At 52.2% G+C, this 26,056-nt stretch overlaps 1 protein-coding gene across 2 annotated transcripts in view; it reads right to left on the reverse strand.

Annotated features, from left to right (window-relative positions):
* Positions 1-227: 227 nt before the first annotated feature.
* LOC144727328 (transcription factor p65-like) overlaps positions 228-26,056 on the reverse strand; it is a 28,367-nt gene continuing 2,538 nt past the window's right edge. The window contains exons 2-10 of one of the 2 annotated variants that reach the window (XM_078606068.1): positions 18,184-18,243; positions 8,944-9,092; positions 8,389-8,537; positions 7,976-8,064; positions 7,639-7,767; positions 6,446-6,550; positions 5,697-5,912; positions 4,979-5,059; positions 228-3,762 (exon numbers count right to left, since the gene is read on the reverse strand). In XM_078606068.1, coding sequence (XP_078462194.1) covers positions 3,131-3,762; positions 4,979-5,059; positions 5,697-5,912; positions 6,446-6,550; positions 7,639-7,767; positions 7,976-8,064; positions 8,389-8,537; positions 8,944-9,092; positions 18,184-18,243 — 1,610 coding nt within the window. In that variant the 3' untranslated portion in view covers positions 228-3,130. The remainder of the gene's footprint in view (positions 3,763-4,978; positions 5,060-5,696; positions 5,913-6,445; positions 6,551-7,638; positions 7,768-7,975; positions 8,065-8,388; positions 8,538-8,943; positions 9,093-18,183; positions 18,244-26,056) is intronic. The other variant, XM_078606069.1, reaches the window with a different exon arrangement.

Here is a 26,056-nt window from a genome sequence, read left to right on the forward strand (position 1 = left end):
CTCTAGGTCCTGGGTCTCCCATAGGTTGACTCAGCCTTAAATGAGTACCGTACCTACATTGAGTGAGGGGTGTATGCATTAGAAATGCAGGAGAGAAAGGTGGCCGGGCGTGGTGCTGGCCACACCCGCCCTCTCGTGTGCCGTGCCGGCCTTCACAGGAAATCGCCAACAGCACACGTGGACACGCACACACACAGCTGCACAGAAGAGGGCAGTTACACGAAACGTCGTATATTATCCGTGTTTAATAATCTGTTCAGTGTTTTTGACATTTGTGTTTTTGCACCACTGGCAACGAAGCATCATCAGCAGCAGCTCATTTGTATCTGGTGAAGTTTCATTGACCTTGGGGCCAGGGTCAGGATAAACCAGCCCGTTCTCGACCCGTCCGGACAAACGTTGCTGGGTAAATTCCGCGACTGACGGAGACAATGCAACGACGTATGACGACGTAGAGTTTGAATACAAGTGTGACAGTTTTGAGTTGAACAGGGAGAGAGGTCTCCGTTTAGGTAAACCGGAGTAACGCCTTCCAATAACATCATTAGCTGGCAGGAAGCGTGGAGTGTTTCACAGGCCAGATGTTGCTGATGATAACACCACCCAGAACAGTCAAAGCTAGACGAGATTAACTATTGGCTCCTTGACGCAGAGGGGTAGATATGTTGTTTTTTTGCGTTAGTGTATCTTTTCGCAACCTCCTACTTTTCACGGTGCGAAATAAGTTCAACAGACATACTGTACATACATCACCACGTGCGCGCGTATTAAATAGTGAATGAGGCCTGCAGACATCTGCGAAGCGATGCTAGCCGAATAACTTAAACATCAAGCGAGTCTACCGCGTATGCACAACAATGAATCAGCTTATAGACAGCGTGGACAGAGACGACCTGAAACGGGGAGCTGCCCCTCCTCTACCGCCCCCCCCACTTCTCCTCCTGCCCAATAGCGAGGGTTTCCCAACTTCCATAGCTCACCAGCCCGCACCACGGCGTGTCAGACACTCCGAGTTAACCAATCTAGTGCAAATCCGTACGAAACGTGCAGCACAGCCGAGGTCGTCACACGCGGCACGCGTCTGATGATTGAAATACAATCGGGCGCTCGCTGCTTCACGCGCGACAAGCTAAAAGGCAAAGGTCACCCCAATGGAATTGTAACAGACTGTGGGGGGCAAGTGCTGTTAGCGAGCACCTAACAAGGCCGGCACTGCACAAGCTGGTGGTGGTGTGGCCAGCACCGCGCCCGACCGCCTTTGGCTCCCCAACGATGGTGATTACACCGAACGCAGGACACGGGGTCCGCAGTGCAGTGCGCCAACCACTGTGCCACCGCTCCCACAACACACGCACACAAGGTATCTGTCTCTCTTAATTCGAATCGGTGCTCTCTACGTCACACGGGGACGAGTTTAGCAATCATCAGGCGCGTGCAGCCTACAACGACTTATTTAGCATTTCCGTTCCACAGTTCCCTCTCTTTTTGTTGCCGAGCAGTCGCCCACAGTTACTCAAATTTAATTTGACCACATCCTAAGTTGGACACCAGAGGACTACGCTGTAGTTCTTGAGAAACTGTCGATGGTTTTTGCGCAATGCGCAGAGGCCGCATTCTGTATCTGCACGTGACTGCGTGTTTGTTTGAAATGTACGGGGTATGTCCACGGCGTGATGTCACAGCACTCAGGCAGAGAGGCAGAGTGCGTCTCCAGGGAGCCGGACGGACGAGAGCTGGAATGGTAGTCGAGAGGAACAACCTTTGACGGCCACAACAAACACCTGCTCATTCGAGACCCAAACATCACAACCTCCTGGATTCCACAGTCCTCCTTTAAGAAGAAGACGTCGGTGGTGGAACCATCATCCGCGTCAGAACATCACCAGCAGGCCGATGCGCACATCTCCTCCGTGAATGCAAAATTAAAGATGCAGTCGAGCGATTGTGGCCATGCAACCGACGCAATGGACCGTGCAGTAAACCCACAGTGGTGCGCGCTCCTTCAACGGATCTAGGAGGAGATACATTGAAACGACACCACACAAAGTCTCTCTCTCTCTGCTGAAGTCCTCTCGTCATGGCCAGCAGCAGAAAGACCTCGACTTTGGCGTCGAGCTCCTAAACCACAACATTGCTGCTGCTGCTGCTGCCATCATCACAATGCAATAATGGAGCCGCAACGTTAACAACAAGACAGTAAATAATCGATTATGGAATCAACTCGCTCCCTGGCCCCAACCAGCCTCATCAGAACAAATATTTGAATCGCGTTGAGCGAGGATTGTTGCACGTCTACAAGCGAATGCGACAACGTAGCTACAGTTAAAGTATGTACACGGTTAACATTTTATGTAACTTGGCAAATATCCTTGAACCGTCATCTTTCAGAGCCCGATCCCCTTACTTGCCCCGATGATGTTTTTTACATACATTCAATGATAAAAAAAACAGTAAAATAATGTCGCCAGAGCATCACCGAGTCTCAAGGCCGCATTCTCAGGAGGGTTCTGCCGCACTCGAATGATTGTCCGCTTCTCGCACTAGAAAACCCATCGCGGTGCAGCTTGCGAGGGTTCACCGGAGGAGGCGCAGCTCCGTAGTCGAGAGCAAAGATGGGGTCCTCCAGCAACCCGCATGCTCGACTGCCATCGTCACCTGGGTGTACGGGGGGGGGGGGTCGCCACCTTTTGGGTACAAAACTCGTCAGGGGAGGGCGGGAGGGAAGACGAATCACGGGAAGAAGAATATCTCACGGATCCTCTGCAGGAGGGGAGCGCCGCGTGGATGGAGACGCCATCTTGGCCGAAGTCATCGTGGCGGCACGGCCTCTTCAATGCTCCCCATCCCCCCGCCAGGTATCCCGCAGCTGGTGCATAGCAGTGACACGAACGGCGACCTCCGTGACCCTGGCCCAGCAGTGTCCACTGCCTCTTCTGAGCTCGTCGCTTCCCCTTGGCCGCCAGACTCATGCCCTTGCGCGGTGCGTCATCGTCCTCATCGTTATTGATATTATTACGCAACTGACAAACACGGGGCTGTGCCAATTCCCGGGAAGTCTGACCGAGCTCCCAGGGGACGGCGAGAGAACGATCCTGGGGGGGAAAGCCGGGACAGGCGGCAACCCGACTACTTAAGCAACAAACTGCTCCGGCACGTTCTCGTCGATGTTCATCAGGTCGTTGTAGTTAATGTGCAGTCGGCCCTCCTGCAGCTCCCTGAGGACATGTTCAGCCATGTGGTCGTCGTCCGCCTCGAACGGCAGAACGTCCTCGAGCAGCGCGAGGTCCATCGCGGCGCGAGCGGCCTCCTCCTCCACCGCCACCTCCGCGGACGGCACCGGCATGGCCACGCCGGCGGGAGCCGGGTCGAGCGTGAGCCGCAAGGTGGCGAGGTCGCCCGCCAGCACGGAGCTCACGGGGCCCGTGTTCTGGGCGAAGATCTCGTCGATCTGCGCCACCTGGTCGTCCGTGAAGGGGGCCTCCGGTGGCGGGGCCACCTGCAGAATGCGGCCCTGGGACATGGTGACGTTGAGGATGGTGTTGGTGGACGTCACCGTGCAGCCCGGGCCGATGAACAGATCCGGGGGGCTCGGGGTTGAGATCGGGGGGCTCGGGGTGGACGAGGAGGTGGCGGTGACGCCGCCGGCTCTGCGCGGATTCAGGCCTCGGGAGGAACTGAGTCTCTTGGAGTAGCGCGTTGCGGGCGTGGAGGGCTTCGTGGGAGCGGCGATGGGGGCCGTCGGGACGGGGGGCCCCGATGCACCTTCATGCAACGACACGACATCCACAGTTCTTACTCTTGCAGTTATATACAAAGATCCACCGTATAGCCTTTAACAGACTGTTGGGGCAAGTGCTGTTCGCGAGCACCTATTAAGACCGGCATGGCACATGGGGGGGTGGGTGGCCAACACAATGCCCGTCCGCCTTTGTCTCCCTAGTGGCGATGTTTACACACTGCACTCGGTACTAATTTGAGGCTGAGTCGACCTAGAGGAGGCCCAGGACTGGTTCAGATAGTCGTCACTGGTATTGGCCGTGAGCGGGAATCGAACTCGGGTCGCCGGGTTAGTAACGCAGCGCGCTAACCGCTGCACCACCGCTCCCCACAAGTTATACACACACGCGCACGAACACGCACACACACAAACGTACCCACAAACGTACGTGTGTGCACACGTACACACGCACACACACAAACGTACCCACAAACGTACGTGTGTGCACACGTACACATGCACACACACAAACGTACCCACAAACGTACGTGTGTGCACACGTACACACACAAACGTACCCACAAACGTACGTGTGTGCACATGTACACACGCATACACACAAACGTACCCACAAACGTACGTGTGTGCACATGTACACACGCATACACACAAACGTACCCACAAACGTACGTGTGTGCACACGTACACACGCATACACACAAACGTACCCACAAACGTACGTGTGTGCACACGTACACACGCACACACACAAACGTACCCACAAACGTACGTGTGTGCACACGTACACACGCACACACACAAACGTACCCACAAACGTACGTGTGTGCACACGTACACACGCATACACACAAACGTACCCACAAACGTACGTGTGTGCACACATACACACGCATACACACAAACGTACCCACAAACGTACGTGTGTGCACACATACACACGCATACACACAAACGTACCCACAAACGTACGTGTGTGCACACATACACACGCACACACACAAACGTACCCACAAACGTACGTGTGTGCACACGTACACACGCACACACACAAACGTACCCACAAACGTACGTGTGTGCACACGTACACACGCACACACACAAACGTACCCACAAACGTACGTGTGTGCACACGTACACACGCACACACACAAACGTACCCACAAACGTACGTGTGTGCACACGTACACACGCACACACACAAATGTACACAAGAGTGGGTGTGGGGGTACGCGGTGGTACCTGCGTGCATCGATCCGGAGTTCACAAACTCTTGCAGCTGGTAAGGCGTCTGTTTTCGTTTGCGCTCAACTCCAAACGCGTCTGTAGTGGGAAGAACAGAAGACAATAATTTTCTCTCTTTTAAAAATTCAATAATGTATTCCTTGGGCAACGGATGAGTGTTTGTTTGTACACACACAGGCCCGGCTGTTGTGAACCTTCTAGGAGGCGCAGTCGCGAACAGAGAGGGACAGAGAGGGCGCTACCTCGGCGCTGCCCACGCCAAGTGGGGCACACAGATCGCACGCGGCGACGAGGTGGGTTGTGACGAGGTGGGCGATGGTGAGGGAGGTGGTGGCGAGGTGGGCGATGGTGAGGGAGGTGGTGGCGAGGTGGGCGATGGTGAGGGAGGTGGTGGCGAGGTGGGCGATGGTGAGGGAGGTGGTGGCGAGGTGGGCGATGGCGAGGTGGGTTGTGACGAGGTGGGCGATGGTGAGGGAGGTGGTGGCGAGGTGGGCGATGGTGAGGGAGGTGGTGGCGAGGTGGGTTGTGACGAGGTGGGCGATGGTGAGGGAGGTGGTGGCGAGGTGGGCGATGGTGAGGGAGGTGGTGGCGAGGTGGGCGATGGTGAGGAAGTTGGTAACGAGGTGGGTGGTGACGAGGTGGGTGACGAAATGGTCACCGCGCGGATCTAAAATCAACGCGGAAAAAAACAAACGGTGATCGCAGAGTCGCGCACCGTCCAGCTCGGGCTTGTACAGGAAGCTGTGCGGGTTGCTCTGCTGCTGATCCGAGGGGCGCCAGAGGTAGACGGAGACCTTGACTGGGGCGCAGATGCCCTGGTCGTGGAAGGCTGGTGTCTTGAAGACGATGGCCACCTGCTTGTGGACGTCGCCCGTCGAGAAGATGCCCTCGGCCTGCCAGCCGGCCAGCGAGAAGATCACCCGGATGTCATCTGTGCGGCGATGGCGGGGTCGTGGATGGGAGTGGAGGAGGTCGACGGGGGAGTGGAGGGAGGGGGACAGGGGAGCAGGGGAGTTGGGGGGAGAAAGGGGGTAAGGGAATGGATGGGACTGTTTTGAGGATCGCTGTAGCGGAGCGCAGTTGGCCCAAAGCGCCCAGCAACAAACAGCACTGTTGTAATAGATAAGGGGGTGTAAGAACACGTTTGCTGATTTGAGCGAGGTTACCGTTGTAAGTGTGGTGAGTGAGTGTGTGGGTGCGTCAGTGTGTGGATGAGTGCATCAGTGAGTGTGTGGGTGAGTGTGTGAGTGTGTGGGTGAGTGCGTCAGTGAGTGTGTGGGTGAGTATGTGAGTGTGTGGGTGAGTATGTGAGTGTGTGGGTGAGTGCGTGAGTGTGTGGGCGAGTGTGGTCGAACGTAGTATGGGATGAGACGAGACGGGCAGTGTGGTGCAGCAGTTCCCAATGCACTCTGATCTCCATGCCTCCTCCTCAACACATCTCCTCACCGGGTTCCAATTCCTCACCTTTCTGAACCTTCTCGCAGAACAGCATCACCTCGTCTCCTCCGTGCACGCTGCCGTAAGTTTTGTTCATGCGCGTGATCTTCAGTTGAGACGTGCACGTCGCCTCTACGGGGGGAGTCAAGGGTGAGATGCAGGATACACGCGGGTGAGACGCGGGTGAGACGCGGGTGAGACGCGGGTGAGACGCGGGTGAGACGCGGGTGAGACGCGGGTGAGACGAGGGTGAGACGCGGGTGAGACGCGGGCGAGACGCGGGTGAGACACGGGATACACGCGGGTGAGACGCGGGCGAGACGTGGGTGAGACGCGGGATACACGCGAGTGAGACGTGGGATACACGTGGGTGAGACGTGGGTGAGACGTGGGTGAGACGCGGGTGAGACGTGGGCCAGACGCAGGTGAGACGCGGGTGAGACGCGGGTGAGACACGGGTGAGACGCGGGTGAGACGCGGGATACACGTGGGTGAGACGTGGGATACACGAGGGTGAGACGCGGGTGAGACGCGGGTGAGACGCGGGTGAGACGCGGGTGAGACGCGGGTGAGACGCGGGCGAGACGCGGGTGAGACACGGGATACACGCGGGTGAGACGCGGGCGAGACGTGGGTGAGACGCGGGATACACGCGAGTGAGACGTGGGATACACGTGGGTGAGACGTGGGTGAGACGTGGGTGAGACGCGGGTGAGACGTGGGCCAGACGCAGGTGAGACGCGGGTGAGACGCGGGTGAGACACGGGTGAGACGCGGGTGAGACGCGGGATACACGTGGGTGAGACGTGGGATACACGAGGGTGAGACGCGGGTGAGACGCGGGTGAGACGCGGGTGAGACGCGGGTGAGACGCGGGTGAGACGCGGGTGAGACGCGGGTGAGACGTGGGATACACGAGGGTGAGACGCGGGTGAGACGCGGGTGAGACGTGGGTGAGACGCGGGTGAGACGCGGGATACACGAGGGTGAGACGTGGGTGAGACGTGGGTGAGACGCGGGGTACACGCGGGTGAGACGTGGGTGAGACGCGGGTGAGACGCGGGGTACACGTGGGATATACGTGGGTGAGACGTGGGTGAGACGCGGGTGAGACGCGGGATACACGCGGGTGAGACGTGGGTGAGACGCGGGTGAGATGTGGGTACCCGCGGGATACACGCGGGTGAGACGCGGGGTTAGGTGTGGGTGAGGCCCCTCACTCTTGTCGAAGATGATCTCGGAGAGGACCGGGGGCAGAATCTGGTTGCTGGGCAGCAGCTTTGCCTGGAAGCAGAGCCTCACGGCCGTGAGGTCCATCTCCTCGGGACGCAGCACCACCCGATCCGACACTGCGGAGGGAGGGTGTGCGGGCGGAATGAATGAATGGGGGAATGAGTGAGTGGGTGCATGAATTAGTAAAGTGTGTGAAGGAATGAATGAGTGAATGCATGAGTGGATGGGCGAATTAATACATTCGTGGGTGGTGAATGAATGGGTGGGTGAATTAGTGAATAAATAAGTGGATCAATGAATGAATGAGAGAGTGATGATGATCACCTTTGAAGGGGTTAATTTTTCTGATCTTATCTTCAGCCGAGCGCTGCACCATCAACTTCTTCACGCATTGAATCCCAACGTTGATAAGCCTGGACCGGCACCACATCATCACCATTATCATCATCACCAGCATCATAATCACCATAATTAGTATAATAACCATTATTAGCATAATCATCATCTTTAGCATAATCATCATCAAATACTACCATAATCATTAGAATCATCATCACATGTGGATAACACTACTGTGCTTGCAGGGATTTTCATGGTGAAGATGATGGTGGTGGTTATGGATGGTGATGACGACGCTGATTGTGGCGATGATGATGATGATGTTGGTGTTTGCTGGTGACACTGATGACTATAATGCTGCTGGTGGGGGGATGATGATGATGATGATGTTGACTCACTTCACGGTCGTGCGGCCCTGGACCACGATCTGCTTGAAGATGCCATCTTCGCAATCGCGGCCCACGAGGCTGTAGGGGTGCGGTCGGTGGGGAGCGTCGCGCATCACCAGGCAAACTTGCACCTCGGCCTTGCCCGTCAAGTTCACCAGCTGCCATCAACCACCACCAACATCAGTGGCATCACAGCATGAGCATTACAAAATCATGCACACACACGAATAAGTACAAAAACGATGATCGTCATCATCGCAACATCATCACAACATCACATCATCATCACTGCAACATCTTCACTTAAGATTGCTTTCCTTCCCCGCACCTCCGATTAGCACGGTTGGCTACGCACGGTGCGAAAGAAGTTCAACATCACTACATCATCACTACAACATCATCACTACAACATCATCACTACAATATCACCACCGGCCTAATAATCCGATGACGCGATGATTACCGTAGATCGCGTGCCCACCACCTCACTGCCTCATCCTCGTGACACCACCCCACCCCCCTCCCCATCGCGTAACCCCCACCCCCCCCCCCGCGTGTCCGTACCCGCACGCTGGGGTAGGTTTTGTCGCGGTCCGTAGAGCTGGCGCCGAGCAGGGAGCCCGCGCACGTGCCCTCGGACGGGTAGCGGAACCTCATGCCCCGCGCCTCGGGCTGCTCGACCACCTCCAGAAAGGGGGCGGCAGGGCCGCGACCTGGGGGAGGGTTGTGGAGGGGAGAAGTCGGTGAGATGTGGGGGAGGCGGGGTGGGGGGGGGGACCCCCTCTATCCACGCATGGTTGAGGTGGGGAGGGGGGCACGTACGTCCATGATTCCTCTGAGCGCGCCGTATAGCGTGGAAGCTACAAACGCGATCACAAAGATCCCCCCCCCCCCCCCCCCGCATATCCTCAACACTGTTTTGAGGCAAGTGTGATGGTAGTGAGTAGCAGCACATCTATCTCACACTCAACTCATAGGCAGGGCTGCATTTCAGCCAGAGCTGCCCTGGGCTGAGCTTCGGAAAATATCCCCCATGGAGATTTGGGAGTACGCACCGTGGACATACAGCCCTTCGTCACTCCACTGCTGGATGCCCCCCCCCCCCATTCCTCTAGATTGCACAGACAGGCACTCGGAGATTAATTATATTTGTTGACGCGGGTGAGAAACATCGAGCCTTAAGCATGACCCGCGGGAGGGGCCTTGGTAAAAATAAAAATAAGGAAGTTACAGCAAAGAATAAATCACAACATTTCAGACACTTGAGTGGCGAAGTCACTGGAAAAGAACATTGAGACGGTGCACCACCGGCCACTCGGGTGTCACCGTCAGCAGGGGACGTGCGCGTGTATCATCGACACTGCAGCACTCAGTCGCACCGGGCCACCGTCAGCCACACGCGGCGGGGGATGTCGCTTAGTGCGGATCAGAAATACAACGGCCACGTGGCGCGGGGGTTCGCTAATAACCACGTGTGCGAGAGAAGTGGGGGGGGGGGGGAAGAGATATTTAATTGAGGAAGGAAATGGAAAGAGGCTAGCAACACGAGATTACGTCTCACCGTCGCCAGATTTCGCCGTGGGTGACATTCGGGAGAAGCGAGAGAAACGTTATGATGAGGTCGGGCCGACCCGCTCGAACTTGGCTTCTGTTAATAAAAGAAAAAGCCTCATCGGTTTCCTCCTCCAGTCTAAAATAACTATTCTGAGGCCACGGAGGTAATGATGAGCCGATCTGTTATGGAGGCCAGAATGGATTTCGTCGCCCCGCGAGTTGCCTCGTCAAAGCCGAGCGGAGATGGCGACGAGTCTCGGAGGTCGGTCCGCCGATGGGAGACGGAGCGATGTGAAATCGGCTCGTGTGCGGCTGCCCGTTGCGTGGGATTCTCAGAAAGTCGTCGCGCGATGGCGACCTGATGGCGGCGGCTAGGCGGGAGGGCCTCCTTCATCCAGCGGTGGATTGGACGCTAGAAGTCGTCTCGTGTGTCCCGTTAGTAGTCGTAGTAGTAACGCCGGTGGTCCCTGTGTCTCTCATTCACCCTCCCTAGTCATAACACGTGCCGCCGACCTGCTCTGTGTATTTGCCACGGGGAATATGGCCCCAAAAACCGCAAGTTTCACATGAGTATTATTCCACCATTGGAACCTCCTTTGCCAGAAGCAACCCCGAGCTCTCATACTCTAATGGTAAGCAACCCCAAGCTCTCATACTCTGATGGTGCATTGTGTTTGAGTTGTGCGCCTTTTGGTGTCATCTGGTCCAACAACATGTGAGACTAGGCTCTAAGGAAAGCTGTCTCGGGTGTGGACCAATCAATTTCAAGGACAGTGCATACATTATCAGAGTTGTGTTTTTTGTTTGCATTCCGACTGCAGGTATTGTAGTCAATGCAAAGATGACTCCTTGTAAAAAAAAGGTTTCAGTTTTGTTGCCAGATAAAAGGGTAAAAAAACAATTATCATGAGTATTATTATCTGGGCCCACATCGCAATGGCCCACATCCCAACACAAAATCAACGTCAATTCAGATCGAGGTGACTGAATCACAAATAATATGAATGGGTCGCTTTTGTTTTATTAAAGCAAATTGCATCTTAAAACGCTTCACATTTTGATCCACTACACCACACACACCAACAGCCTAAAATCAAAAACATGAACTGCATTAAAAAAAAGTGGTTAAGAATAAGTAGACCCACAGATGAATAAAATAAAAAGCCGCAAAGGAGGGCACGGAGGTGAACAAAGCGTAGACGAGGTGGGGGCTACGTGAAACAAGAGACGTTTTCACTGGACATAAACACAGACCAAAGACAAAGATAGCCTCAACAGGCTGTTGTGGCAAGTGCTGATCGCACTAATGAAGGCACGGCACACGAGGGGGTAGGTGGCCAGCACCATGCCCGGCCGCCTTTGTCTCCCTCGTGGCGATGTTCACACATCGCACCGGGTACTCATTTTAGGCCGAGTTGACCTAGTGGAGATACAAGATGTTGGCATGCCTGACCGTGAGTGTGAATTGAACTTGGGTGGCCGGGTTTCGTAGCACAGCACGCAAACTGCTGCACTATATACACAAACACACATACAACAGCTGCGCAACCACTCCCCACATAAATAAATGTCACTACCATCATCATCAGTACAGTCATGGTAAACGCACCTGCTGGACGAAAACTCTCGCTCACCGTGCGATACGATATACAGTAATCCAGTTGCACCTCCGATTCGCACGATTGGCTTCGTACAGTGTCAAATTAGTTGAACATACAAAAGCTTCCTGCACGTGCCGCGAAATGTCGGACATCCTGTCGGTTGTACAGGAGGCGGGACAGCCTAAATGAGCACATTGTGGGAGAGAGATAAGGCAGCACAATCGCGCCAAATCCAGCACGTTTAAAGTCTTTTTTTTATTTGACCAGGTAAGGCCCACTGAGCATTCAGAAGCGACCTGGCTATTAATGATGGCTCAACGAAGTGCATTATCAGGTGTCAATTTTTAGCAGCCAAATATTCTAAACGCATGTTTCTAAATGTGGAGGGCAAAACTGTAAGGACCAGGAGAAAAATCCACGCGACAAACGATTATAGACACACGCAAACTACAAATATATAGCAGGCGTCGGGTTCGGGATCGAACTCACGACTTCGTGTATACCAGGCGAGGTAGTTAATATCTCGCCACCGTGGCGTCCTCGGTGGTGATGTGGCGATGCTGCTGCATTGCCAGTGTTGCAAAAGCAGTCAACAACACCAAAAAAACACACTCGACACATTCCGTGTCAATTAATTTTCCATAATTTAAAACATATTTTGCACGTGCTGTGAAGGGCCATTGTCCGAAACGTCGCCTATTATTAATGAATGTGTTGAGTGGTGTTTTTGTGGACATTTTCGGAGCAGAGTCAGACCAGGTGACTCACTTTTCTCTAGGTCAGTGGCCGGCAACCGAAATAATGTGCCATTTTTGTTGAATTTGGTAAAAAAATTAAATATATATTCCAAAAGGCACAATGCATGTGAATACGAAGCAGTCCTTAAAGAGCCACGTGCGCCTCCGGACCTGCAGGTTGCCGAGCCCTGCCATATGGCCATTCATTCGTAGGGGACATGAGAAAAATATTGACCGAGTATTGTATTGTAAAAACAAAGGCATATGCCGTACATACATCAGCGGGGAATGCATTGCAGGTTTCCCTCGCTTTGTGCGATTTCTTGGAGCTGCGGCTAATCGATTTCTACCAAAAATTCGCGTTTGAATCCACTCCCCATGCGGCTATGCGGTCGGCCGTGGAACAACATTTTGTGAACCGTGTGTGTGTGTCCTGCGTGTGTGTCCTACGTGTGTGTGTCCTGCGTGTGTGTCCTGCGTGTGTGTCCTGCGTGTGTGTCCTGTGTGTGTGTCCTGTGTGTGTGTGTGTCCTGCGTGTGTGTCCTGTGTGTGTGTGTCCTGTGTGTGTGTGTCCTGCGTGTGTGTGTCCTGCGTGTGTGTCCTGTGTGTGTGTCCTGTGTGTGTGTGTCCTGTGTGTGTGTGTCCTGCGTGTGTGTCCTGTGTGTGTGTGTCCTGCGTGTGTGTCCTGTGTGTGTGTGTCCTGTGTGTGTGCCCTGTGTGTGTGTGTCCTGCGTGTGTGTCCTGTGTGTGTGTCCTGTGTGTGTGTGTCCTGCGTGTGTGTCCTGTGTGTGTGTGTCCTGTGTGTGTGTGTCCTGCGTGTGTGTCCTGCGTGTGTGTCCTGTGTGTGTGTCCTGTGTGTGTGTGTCCTGTGTGTGTGTGTCCTGCGTGTGTGTCCTGTGTGTGTGTGTCCTGCGTGTGTGTCCTGCGTGTGTACCCCGTGTACAATGTGTGCGCTACTCGGCAGGCTTCTGACCTCCTCGCGTGGTTTCGCTTTTTTGCGTCCTTTTGTTTTGAAACGCATCTACTACCCCTACCACGAAACCAAGCGAGGGTAACCTGTATTCACCCTCTCAGCTTGGCTGACCACACGCGGTCATTGCACTCTCAGGTCCCGTTGAAATGAACGGAAATGAAGCGTTGCAGTGATAACTTAGCAAAGAGAAGCCGCGTAATGGCTGGGCAGAGGTCGCGTGGGCATCGTTCGGCGAACGATTGCAGAGACGGCGGCGGTATCCGTTGGAAGGTCACGGATGCCCAGGGACACGCGGACACACCGGTGGTCTCGAGTCGAGTGAACCCGGAGCAGGCGATATTGAAGGCGCTCCGGGATCAATACCGAGGCGACGCGGGCAGTGATTTTGTAAATCTGAACTTGAAGATTTTTAAAAATGGAAAAGTCGCACGTGGACGCATTGTTGACGTAGAGGCTGTTGTCGAAGAGTGAAAAGTGCGCAAAGCAGCAGGAAGTTTGAGACGCACGCGGGGAATGAGATTGTGGGACTCAGAAAGAGGACACGCGCGGGTTTATTGCATCATCCAAACTATGAAGCGAGTGGCTGGTCACGAATAACAAGAACCACAGCCACCTCGAAGTGACTGCCAAAGGATGGAATGCGCTTCCGCCGTGGAGATGGAACGATGCGAAAGCAGCCCGCAAGGGTCGCGAGAGGCCGGTGACGGCATGGGGAGGAGGTATTTCATCCAGCAGTGGATGGGTCATGGCTGATGACATTGACGGAACGCGACTGAGCGCAATGAATCCGTGAAATGGACGCAGACGGCGATGAGAGCCACAATGGCGGCGCGACTCTGCGAGCCATCCCTTTCACTTCCTCCAGCCATGACCCATCCCCTCCCCCACAGCACCGTGGTACCCCCACGACTGCCCCCAGCTGCAATCCCCTACAACTCCCCCCAGCTCTCTCGGGAATCGACGAACTCGGGTCGCCGGGTTCGTAGCGCATCGCGCCAAGCGCTAAACAATCGCTCCCCACAAACACTCACCCCTCCACGACCCTACGGAAAACGCCTTTAACCACGACAACCCGGTGTTGAACCTCGCGTGAGACGAGGGAGCCGGACTTTGATGCCTAAGCAGCTGCAGCCATGTCTCCTCCCTCGGATGAATCGCAACTCTAGGATAGAAACCTCGGCGTGGTGCCCCCCGCTCCCCCCCAGCTGCCCCCCCCAGCTGCCCCCCCCTCCTTCGGCCAATGTTGTTCCTCTTAAAGCTGCACGGGGTTAATTAAAAAAAAAATTTTGAAAGAGAGAGACATTGAACGTACTTCGTAAACCTACTGTACAGGGTGGTCCAGACCGATATAGCTCAGTGGGCATTACCCGGTCAAATACAAAGAGTTTAGTTTTCAATATAAAAGGCGACGTTTCGGGTAATGGCCCCTTCTTCATAGCACATAAACAGAGAGGCCGGTAGAGATACAGAGGGGGTCACATGAGCTGGAGGTCTGCGCGTGTCTACACCACGGGGCCCGATTAATGTGTGTCGTGCACCCTCCTCCAGCCGACGCGGGATGAACGAACTCGTCACGTGGTTCCTGCATTGTAGCAGCAGCAGCACCGCCCGTGCTCTGCTGGGCAGCGATCTCGCAACATTTAACAAAACAAAAACATTTACAAATGGGTACAAATGGCCTGATCAGGATCACATTTTAATAACGTTATATTATGACCGTTTTTTTTTTGGTAAATATGCACATTGACTATTTTACCAGGTAAGGCCCTATGCAGCTCTTTTTTTCAGAAGCGACCTGGGCTTGTCACAAATGACAGCTCAACGACGTGGTTTGCCACGTGGAAATGTACAGCAGCCAAATAATATAAACGCACGCTTCTAAACGTAGAGAAAAAATAACCGCAGGATCCGTATGAATATTTACACACTAATAGTAGCTATTGAGTACCAAACGGACCCCTTCAATGATCACATTTACTGAAAATCCTCATTTGCATGAAAAGTAAAGTCACAAAATGTTGCCAGCTCATTGCATTACGGAAATACCATTTCTCTGGCCTCCCTGTCCACGTACTCTGCAGAAGGGTCATTACCCGAAGCGTCGCCTCTATTATACCTTTGCCTCCGTTTTAAGGCCATACACGTGTAGGGGTGTTACGGAGGAGCTGTATGTGTAGGGGTGTTAGAGAGAGAGCCGTTATGCATGGCAGCTTATGGGAAACAAACACAGTGGGCGGGGCTACGTGAGTGCACGGGGGGGGGGGGTGCTCTCAACGACGTCCGCACCAGGCAGCCCGGGGCCCCACCCCTCAGCGGGGGTGGAGTATAAAGGGGGATGTGTCAGAGGGCTCGGGGCAGAATGTTTAAGTAAACTCTTGAAGACCGAAGACTGCCTAGCTAGAGCCCTGGACTCCCCTGGGACGCCGCCCTTGTCAGGGCCGCGCAGGACCGAGCCAGCGGCGTGGTCCCGTGAACCAGAGCCAGGACTCTGGGACTCCGGGTACCGTAGCCCGACTGACCAGTGTCGGGCCAGACAGCCTCCCCTAGCCCAGTATTTGGAGGATTAGGAGGCAGGCTAGGGGTAGCTAGCCGTGTGTTCCCAGCTATCCGGGTGAGGGGGCCGATACCCCCTCCAGTACTGTATGTCCCCAGTGACTGTTGTGAAATAAATACGTGTGCCTCTACTCGGGTGTCCACACGTCCTCAACGGTACTACACACGTGTCATTATTGAGGCTAGTGTCGAGTTTTCGTTCCACCTTCACGGTTTTATTTCGCAGGTAAAACAGGTTTGCGCGGTATCGTGCGGTTACATTCAAATAATCACCGCACCTGTCGGGCAGCACCACGTGATGCTGGTAATTAGACCCCCCCCCCCACTTCTCTCCCGCCCCCCCCTCCCCGCCCGCAAGTGGCGTCTCGATAACGCCTCTCAGGACGCAAAGGCGAATTTCATTCACAGTACACACCACGCAATTCAACACAAAACCCCAACCAGAGCTCAACACGCTCGTCAATGAGAAGAACACTATCCTCTCTGTGCGAGTGCATCCTTGGAATGATATGCAGTCAAGTTATCTAGAAATAGGCGAGGTTTCTGCCAACGGCCCTTCTTGTTGTTTGACTTGCATCCCACTGGGATTTTTGCACACAGCGTTGGTGTACGGTGTTTTTTCTGCAATATTTTGCTGTCTTTTCTTGGATTTTCTGTTTGCACTTAGTCACATATTCACTTTAAGATGTTTTTTGTTCATGTTTTTGTTTTTTGTTTGTTGCGGTTGCACCCGATTCAAGAGCCGAATGGCTCAGAGGGCTATACCTAATAAATGAACTTGAACTTGAACTTCATCGCACACAATAAATGGAGAGGCCAGGAGAGAGAAAGAGGGCGCGGGTAGGAAGAGTTTTGAGAGTGCAATCGTTGATTCTCGCGGGTGATGTTCTCGAGGGTGCGTGGCGATGGATGCAATTGCACCGTGGAACCAGGTGTCGGAGGGGCCTAAGGTTCAGGGCTGGTGAGGGCAGTGGGGAGAGGGCATACTGCCCACGTTGTGTTGAGTCCCTCGGGAGCCATGCGAAAATGCGGTGAGCCACATGTGCCGAGTCAGTGGCGCTTAGGGTGGCGTCCAACGGCTCTGGCACGAGCGGACCGTGATAATCATTCTCCCTTCTAACATAAACGCTGCTGGCTATGATGAATGTTCTTTGAAATTTCATAAATTCTTGTTAACGATGTTTTGGTAGTTAATACGAGTTTGTTTAGGAGCAACCTGCACATTCTTTGAGACGTGACTTACCGTCCGTGTCAACCAGCCAGGCAAACCTTTTGTTGAATGCTCTATAGGATAAAATTGAGGTCTAAGTACGCATGTTGAACTTCGTTCGCAATGCTCATAGCCAACCATACTAATCGGAGTTGCGGGAGAAGAACGACAACAAACTAAGCACACAAAAGCAGTTCTAAAGAAATGAGTTTTCAATCTAGATTTAAAAGTGTTCGAGTGGTTTTTTTAATATCGGGAGGAAGAGCGTTCCAGACGACCGCAGAAGCGCGAGCCAAAACGCTGCTGCGAGGTTGACGGGAGTTCGCGTGATGATGGTTTATGCTCCTTGACGAGATCGGCCAAGTTGTTGTGGCGGTTCATTTGCGGCAAGCACTCTTGTCGTGTGTGAATGAGCGCGACCTCACAATGTGTTCGCTCAGCGACCGGAAGCCAATGCAGCCCGGCGAGCACCGGACGCACACGGTCAGATCTTGCAGGACACGTCACGACACGTGCCAAGGAATGTTGCTACTGACGATGATATTTATCCGTGGTGAGTGTAGCCCTGCACCTTGCAGTATAGAAATGGACCTTACCCCGAAGTGTTACGATCGGGTTTCTCTGGACCGCAGCGGTGGGGCAATTGCTCTGAACCCGGCGTCCTGTGGTTAGATTCCCAGCCAGGGCGAAACACGAGTGGAGCGTGAGTCATATCTGATCCGTTCATAGACAAGCTCGTCCTCCCTTCCCACCCCTATCCACCTTCAGCAACCCGCACTGACCAGCGTGGTGAAGTATGGTCAAGCAACTCCAATTAATGACACCACGAGAAGAGGCCTTCATCCAGCAGTGGAATCACAGAGAGTTGCAAATCAATAGCATGAGAAAATAACGTGTCGGGCAATGGCACCTCTTCATGAATCATCGGTGTGTGATAAAGAAGGGCCATTGCCTGAAACGTCGCCTGTTATATTTTCCCCCTTTTAAGAGCCACAGTGGTATTGACACTATGTGTTGAGTTATTAATTTTGCTTGTGCAACACTGGCAACACAGCATCAGCAGCATCGCCACAACCACCGTATAACTATAATAGGTTGAACATTTGTCTTAGTTTGATTGTTTTATTCTCGTTCATCATTGCACTTAATGTCCATCTCATCGTAAAGTCGTCGCACCGTCGCGTTGCGCTCCACGTCTTCGCGTCCCAGGTCTCCCTCGCGAGGAGACGAACTCGTCTGGGGGAGGGCGGGGGGGGGGACAATGATCCTTCAATGAGGGGGGGGCGGGGGGTGAAGTTCTCCAAACAATTGTTATGATCGCTTACACTGTTGTTGAAAACGTATCACATGCTGGTTGTCAAGGGGGCCCCAACTCGTAGCTTTGGCCACCAGGGGGGCGGGGGGGGGGCAAGGTACCCCCCTGCCTCCCACGCTCATTACCCGACTGCCTCCCACGTATTCCTCCGCCACGATGGGAGGGAAGGGGGTGACGGAAGGAGTGGGGGGGGGGCCCTACGGTAGTTACTGTACCACGGCGAGCACGCTGCAACTTCCAATCCATCGTCAAAGCAGTCACCGCGTTCTATCGGCCTCAGCGCCACACTCCACAGGAGGCGAACCACTGGGTTCGCAGGCATGGGGGGGGGGGTATTTGTCTGTGTGTGATCGTCTAGCGCAGTGGTTCTTCACTTTTACTGCAGCCTTGCACCCCTTTGCTTCTGAATCGTTACGAAAAAAATGCAATGTTAATAAATACATCGGTTTGATGAAATGAAGTATTTGTACTGACGTGCTCGTGCTTAATTTGTATTTCGATGATTTACCTTTAAAAAAGACTAAATCTGGCCATGTCTCGTACCCCCAGAAAGGGCGTCTCGTACCTACAAGGGGGTGCGTGCACCCCCTGTGGGTGCGTGCACCCCAGGTTAAGGACCACTGCTCGAGCATGAGGCTCCGAGCAGCAGCAGCAGGTGTGGAACTCTCCACCGAGCCGGACCTGCGAGGAAAGCCATTCCACCGCATCCGCGATCCCATTGTCCGGGACATAATGTGGAAACATTGTCAATTTCCCACGCCCTCGCATCACCCAACTAAACCTTGACATCGTACGGATCTCTCGCCCTTTAAGAACACGAGTAGAACTCACATCACTCGGCCGCTCACTCAGCTGTAGTCCTTCTAGAACACGAGTAGAAGTCACATCACTCGGTCACTCACTCAGCTGTAGTCCTTCTAGAACACGAGTAGAACTCACATCACTCGGTCACTCACTCAGCTGTAGCCCTTCTAGAACACGAGTAGAACTCACATCACTCGGTCACTCACTCAGCTCTAGCCCTTCTAGAACACGAGTAGAACTCACATCACCCGGTCACTCACTCACCTCTAGCCCTTCTAGAACACGAGTAGAACTCACATCACTCGGTCACTCACTCACCTCCAGCCCTTCTAGAACACGAGTAGAACTCACATCACTCGGTCACTCACTCACCTCTAGCCCTTCTAGAACACGAGTAGAACTCACATCACTCGGTCACTCACTCAGCTGTAGCCCTTCTAGAACACGAGTAGAACTCACATCACTCGGTCACTCACTCACCTCCAGCCCTTCTAGAACACGAGTAGAACTCACATCACTCGGTCACTCACTCACCTCCAGCCCTTCTAGAACACGAGTAGAACTCACATCACTCGGTCACTCACTCACCTCTAGCCCTTCTAGAACACGAGTAGAACTCACATCACTCGGTCACTCACTCAGCTGTAGTCCTTCTAGAACACGAGTAGAACTCACATCACTCGGTCACTCACTCACCTCTAGCCCTTCTAGAACACGAGTAGAACTCACATCACTCGGTCACTCACTCAGCTGTAGCCCTTCTAGAACACGAGTAGAACTCACATCACTCGGTCACTCACTCACCTCCAGCCCTTCTAGAACACGAGTAGAACTCACATCACTCGGTCACTCACTCACCTCTAGCCCTTCTAGAACACGAGTAGAACTCACATCACTCGGTCACTCACTCACCTCTAGCCCTTCTAGAACACGAGTAGAACTCACATCACTCGGTCACTCACTCACCTCTAGCCCTTCTAGAACACGAGTAGAACTCACATCACTCGGTCACTCACTCACCTCTAGCCCTTCTAGAACACGAGTAGAACTCACATCACTCGGTCACTCACTCACCTCTCGCCCTTCTAGAACACGAGTAGAGCTCACATCGGTAGCTCCCTCGGCGTTATAACCCTTCGAGAACATTAAAATTGACAAGACACGCATAAACTTTCTAGCCCTTCTTGAAAATCCCAAATTTGGCATTGCTCACTCAGCTCGCCCTTCGACATACAGCACGATTAGAGCGTGCATCGGCCGCTAACGCGCGTGTTGGTTCAGTAGAGAGCTGAGTTCTATCAATCAACACGGTTGGTGTTTACACAGTGGAACTCAAAGCTACAACCGTCGCCAACGCTCACCCGAGGTATGCTAACACATATACGATCAGTAGTAGTAAGCAGCAGCTGCTGCTGCAGTGTGCCCATATCGAGAGCCTCCACAACTACGATTCGTGCACAACCACAACCATGATCTCGCCCACCTCGTCTTGCTTCACTCATCTTTTTCCATGTCCCATCTCATCCTCTTCTTCTCTCTCTCTCTCTGTCCTTCGTTATCCCTGTGTCCAATCCCGTTTCCGAACTTTCTCCCTCCTTGCACCCCTCCACTGGAATCAACTTTCCCTGTACATCGAGCAACACTGCATATAGACTCTACACTGCACATAGACTCAGCACTGCCCATAGACTCAACACTGCACCATAGACTCAGCACTGCCCATAGACTCAACACTGCCCATAGACTCAACACTGCCCATAGACTCAACACTGCCCATCGACTCCACACTGTCCATAGACTCAACATACACTCCACACTGCCCATAGACTCAGCACTGTACCATAGACACAACACTGCACCATAGACACAACACTGCACCATAGACACAACACTGCACCATAGACACAACACTGCCCATAGACACAACACTGCACCATAGACTCAACACTGCCCATAGACTCTACACTGCCCATAGACTCAACACTGCCCATAGACTCTACACTGCCCATAGACTCTACACTGCCCATATACTCAACACTGCCCATAGACTCTACACTGCCCATATACTCAGCACTGCCCATAGACTCAGCACTGCCCATAGACTCAAAACTGCCGACAGACTCAAAACTGACCATAGACTAAACCCCACATAGACTCTACACTGCCCATAGACTCAACACTGCACCATAGACTAGACACTGCCCATAGACTCTACACTGCCCATAGGACTCAACGCTGCCAAAAGACTCAACACTGCCGACAGACTCAACACTGCCCATAGACTAAACCCGGACATTGACTCAACACTGCCCCTGTCCGTGAAGCAGTCCCCTTCCTGAACCTCCTTCCGTTCCTCTCTTAAATCCTCACCTATTCTCCATTTCCCATTCCCTTCCTCTTCCCCCCTCGCCCCTCCACTCCGTTTCGTCACCCCCCTACCGTTCCGTGACCCCCACATGCCCTCCCTGGCCATCTCTCTCGTTTTGTTACCGCTTTTGAACTCTGTTATAGAGAGCCACCGCCTTGAACCGAGAGCACCGCGCGCTCTATAAATATATATCAATATATCAATTGTATTGGTTATCATTGACATTGGTAAGGCGCATTTCATCCGTGAATGTGCAAAGCATGCTTTTTTTTAACGAGCGTGCAGAGACAAATGTGTGAAGGAGACGTAGCGTCTATTTTAATATCGATAAAGAAGGCCGCAGAGTTAGGCTGACGGACCAAGTTGCTACCTGCCATGAACCTTTTGATATACACGATACATGCGTACGCTGTGGGGAGGGGCCATTGCCCGAAACGTCGCCTATTTAAATATATTTTGAAGGCCACAAACACAGCGGTTATTGACGAACGTGTCGAGTTTTTCAGGTGTGATTGGACACTCGCCCTCGAGACATCGTCGACCAACACAATGGGAACGAAAGCGGAAAGAACATGTTGACAGCGCCAGACACGGAGAGGGGTTCGTGTGAGTGAGTGTGCAGCGGTTAGCGCGCTGCGCTACGAACCCGGCGACCCGAGTTCGATTCCCGCTCACGGCCAACACCAGTGACGATTATCCGAACCGGTCCTGGGCCTCCTCCTAGGTCAACCCAGCCTCAGATGAGTACCTGGTGCGGTGTGTAAACATCGCCACTGGGGAGACAAAGGCGGTCGGGCGTGGTGCTGGCCACCCACCCCCTCGTGTATCGTTCCGGCCTTCATAGGTGCTCGCTAACAGCACTTGCCTGTTAAGGCGGTCAAGGCTATATGGGATAATCTCTATCTTTGTACAGCACGTTGAACTTCCTTCGCACCGTACGTAGCCAACCGTGCTCATCGGAGGTGCGGGAACGCGTGCGGTAGAGGAGAAGTGCTGGAGCCAGCGAGCGACAGACATCGCCGCATTGACGGCTGAGACGACGGCTGGGGGCTCCCGGTGTAACAGGCTAAAATAACCCCTGCCCCGATTAAACCCGGGTATAGTTTGGCCCAGGCCAGAGTATACCCGGGGGGATAAAGTGTCCTCGGCTAAACGATACCCACCGGGGGTTTAAACTAGACTGGGCCAGACCATACCCCTACAAGCCAGACTATGCCCCATGTGAAAGTTCTAAGGCAATTATCCATACAGAGAACAGCCGACAACGAACTTCAATCGATATCTAAAAAGCGTATCAATGGAAGTAAGAATCTCAATTTGATCAATTGAAGCATTTTTAGGGTTAGGGTTATTATTAAAGTTTTTCTGGTTTAAGCAATCAAAGTCTATGTGTTTACAATTTTAAATAAAATGTTGGAAAAATGTAGTAATTCATGTGTATATCGCTCAACACGATTACTATCATGGTGGTATGATTTGGCCTTGAGGGGTATAATTTGGCCTAGGCCATAATATACCCCAGAGTATAAATTGTCCTGGGCCATAATATACCCAGATATAATCTAGCCTAGGCCGTTTTAACCCCGGGTATACTACGGCCTGTGGATATACTACGGCCTGTGGATATACTACGGCCGGTGACACCGGATCTCGATAACGCTGCAGGGAGCAAAGCCATAGACCGCCGGTCATTCCGCCTGCCCGGGCGCCGGGTTTGTGCCACTCGCGGAATGGATAAAAAAAAAATTTACAATCGTCCCTCCAAACAAAAAATATATTTTACTTTCTCATACTCGCTCGTGTTCGGTTTTGGACCGTTACATATCTCGTTTGTTAGTTGTGTCATATTCCCGAAGGACCCTGCTGTACTTAATCGCTGCAATACTGTAGTCATGTTGTTTTGTCTCTGTGCTGATGCTGCTGCTGTGCTCACGCAGCACCACGAATCTCCTGTGTAAAATATCCGGGTAACTGGGCTACTAAACGGGACCCTCATCCTTGTGTAACAAATCAAATAAATGTAAACTTCTGCATGATAATGCATTTGGACACGGCGAATCGTTTAGTTCAACTGTGTTTGTTACACGGATGACCCAATGTAACCAGTTTCCCGGTTATTTTACACGGGGGATTCGTGGTGCGAATTGTACGTCATGTTTATATCTATGTTGGACTTATATTCTTGGTTCTTTCGGTAAAGCCACGTAGAAGGGAAATAATAAAATATTAAAAATATAAAAAATACAATTCTCAGGACGGCTGCTTGCGTTGTGGCTGAAACGTCGTGAGAATTATTTTATTATGTTTTCTTTTTATTATTTTATTACTTCCCTTCTACGTGACTTTACCGAAAGAACCAAGAAGAAGAATTCTCACGACATTTCGACTGCAACACAAGCAATCATCATCAGGTGTGAAATCCACAATTTTCGTGCTGTCGAAACGTCGTGAGAATTTTATTGTTGTATATTTTTATTATTTTATTATTTCCCTTCTACGTGACTTTACCGAAAGAACCAAGCATATGAATCCCTGCAGTCACGACAGCTTTAAATAAAATGTATGTTGGACTTCTTTCGCACCGAGCATAAAGCCAACCTCGCCAATTGGAGTTTCGGAGTTGAGCACCTCACAGATAAGCAGCATCTGAGTTGCAGCTCCAATAGCCGATCGCAGTCGGCCGTCGCGACCATGAGGTTCTGATTGTTATGATGGCAACAGCACAGGACGCCAGAGAGAGAGGGAGAAACTCCCTTCCTCGTGGGAGTCGAGGAGGAAGTCGACGGACCCTGGACTGCAAGGAAGTCTGCGGTTACGGCGAGAGTGTATGAACTAATCTCCATCTGTGGCATCTGTGTGGGGTAGACGAGTGTTGATGCACCTCCCCAACCTCTCACTTCCAAACTCGTACTCGTTGGTTTCCTCCCACGTCTACGAACTCCCGATATAATCGGTTGGAAATATTTTCATCTACAGTATAAGTAGTTTCGTAAAGAACGCTGCTGTATATGTAAACCCTGAAGATTGCTTTTTTTAACTTTCACAAACGCCTGCATTTTGGAAAAGGACACAAAAAGCTGCCCTATATATTCTAACACAATTTGAGAACCAAAAAAAAGTGGATTTTAGTTTTTTTCGAACGAGTCGAGTTCTTGCTCCGACTCCATAGACACTCAACCAGGGGCGGCCCTCAGACTAGATGCCAGCAAGTGGCAGGTAGGGCCCTAGGGAGAACCACGCAATCGGTGACCCCCAAACCCCCCAAACCCCAAGGTCAGATCTAGGCTGAGCTTCTTGGTAACTGGTAAACACTCATTGTTTTTTTCGGTAAAGTCACGTATGTAGAAATAAAATACAACTAAATAAAATACAATAAAATAAATCACGACGTTTCGAACGCAACACAAGCGATCATCATCAGGTGGAAATGGGGTAAAACACAAAGCAAGGGAACACACAGGGGGACATCACGCACATAGCGCATATAGAACGGCAAATTGCACGGAGGCAAAAACAACAATAAGATCGGAGACGAGAATTATTAACTGGGAAACATTTTGCCCCTATTTTCGGTGTAATGTTTTTTATTCGTATTTTTTTTTTAAGCAGAGGCATACTTAGTCGGATTGTCTCTCCGTCCAACCAATACATTCTCAGAAATGTTGAGAAATGAATTATATCTTATTGGTTCTTTCGGTAAAGTCACGTAGGAAATAATAGACCTGTTCTTCACCTGAGGACGGCTGCTTGCGTTGTGGCCGAAACGTCGTGAGAATGATTTTATTATGGTTTATTTTTATTATTTGATTATTTCCATTCTACGTGACTTTACCGAAAGAACCAAGAAGATGAATCCCTGCAGTCACGAAAGCTTTAAATCGAAATTTAAATGAATTATAATTCATTTTCCCTCGGGAATTGAAATAATGACATCTTCGTTATTTTATTTGTATGTTTTTTATTTGTATTTTTCCCACGAATTTGGCGCCCCACTTATCTTGGCGCACGATGCGACCGCCTTACGGTAGTTCGCCTATAGTCCTATACGGACGGGGCCGCCCGCCCCTGGACTCAACACAACCGCGACTCGAACACAGCCAACTCAACGTCCCGACGGGAACACGAGAGAAACTGGGGCGAGCAAGTTTGGAGTTAGGAATCTTTGCTCTCAAGACACCAGGGCAGACCCACCCTCCCAACAACCTGTTATGGCGCACACACAAAGACCCTCTGTGTAGCCTTAACAGACTGTTGGGGCAAAATGCTGTTACGGAGGACCTATGGAGGCTGGCGCGGCACACATCGAAACGTTTTTTGGTTTGGCCATGTTTGTTTGTTGTAGAACGGAGTTAGACTGATGGCCTTAATCTAAGTTGTCTTGTGGTTGTTGTTGTTTTTTGACTTACATCCCACTGGGAATTTTGTACACAGCGTTGGTGTACGGTGCTTTTTGTGGAATATTTTGCTGTCTTTTCTTGGATTTTCTGTTTGCACATAGTCACTTTAAGATGTTTTCTTGTTCATGTTTTTGTTCTTTGTTTGTTGCAGTTGCACCCGATTCA

The sequence above is a fragment of the Lampetra planeri genome, chromosome 25 (genome assembly GCF_965212315.1).
Source record: "Lampetra planeri chromosome 25, kcLamPlan1.2.h2, whole genome shotgun sequence".
In the NCBI taxonomy this organism is placed as follows: domain Eukaryota; kingdom Metazoa; phylum Chordata; class Hyperoartia; order Petromyzontiformes; family Petromyzontidae; genus Lampetra; species Lampetra planeri.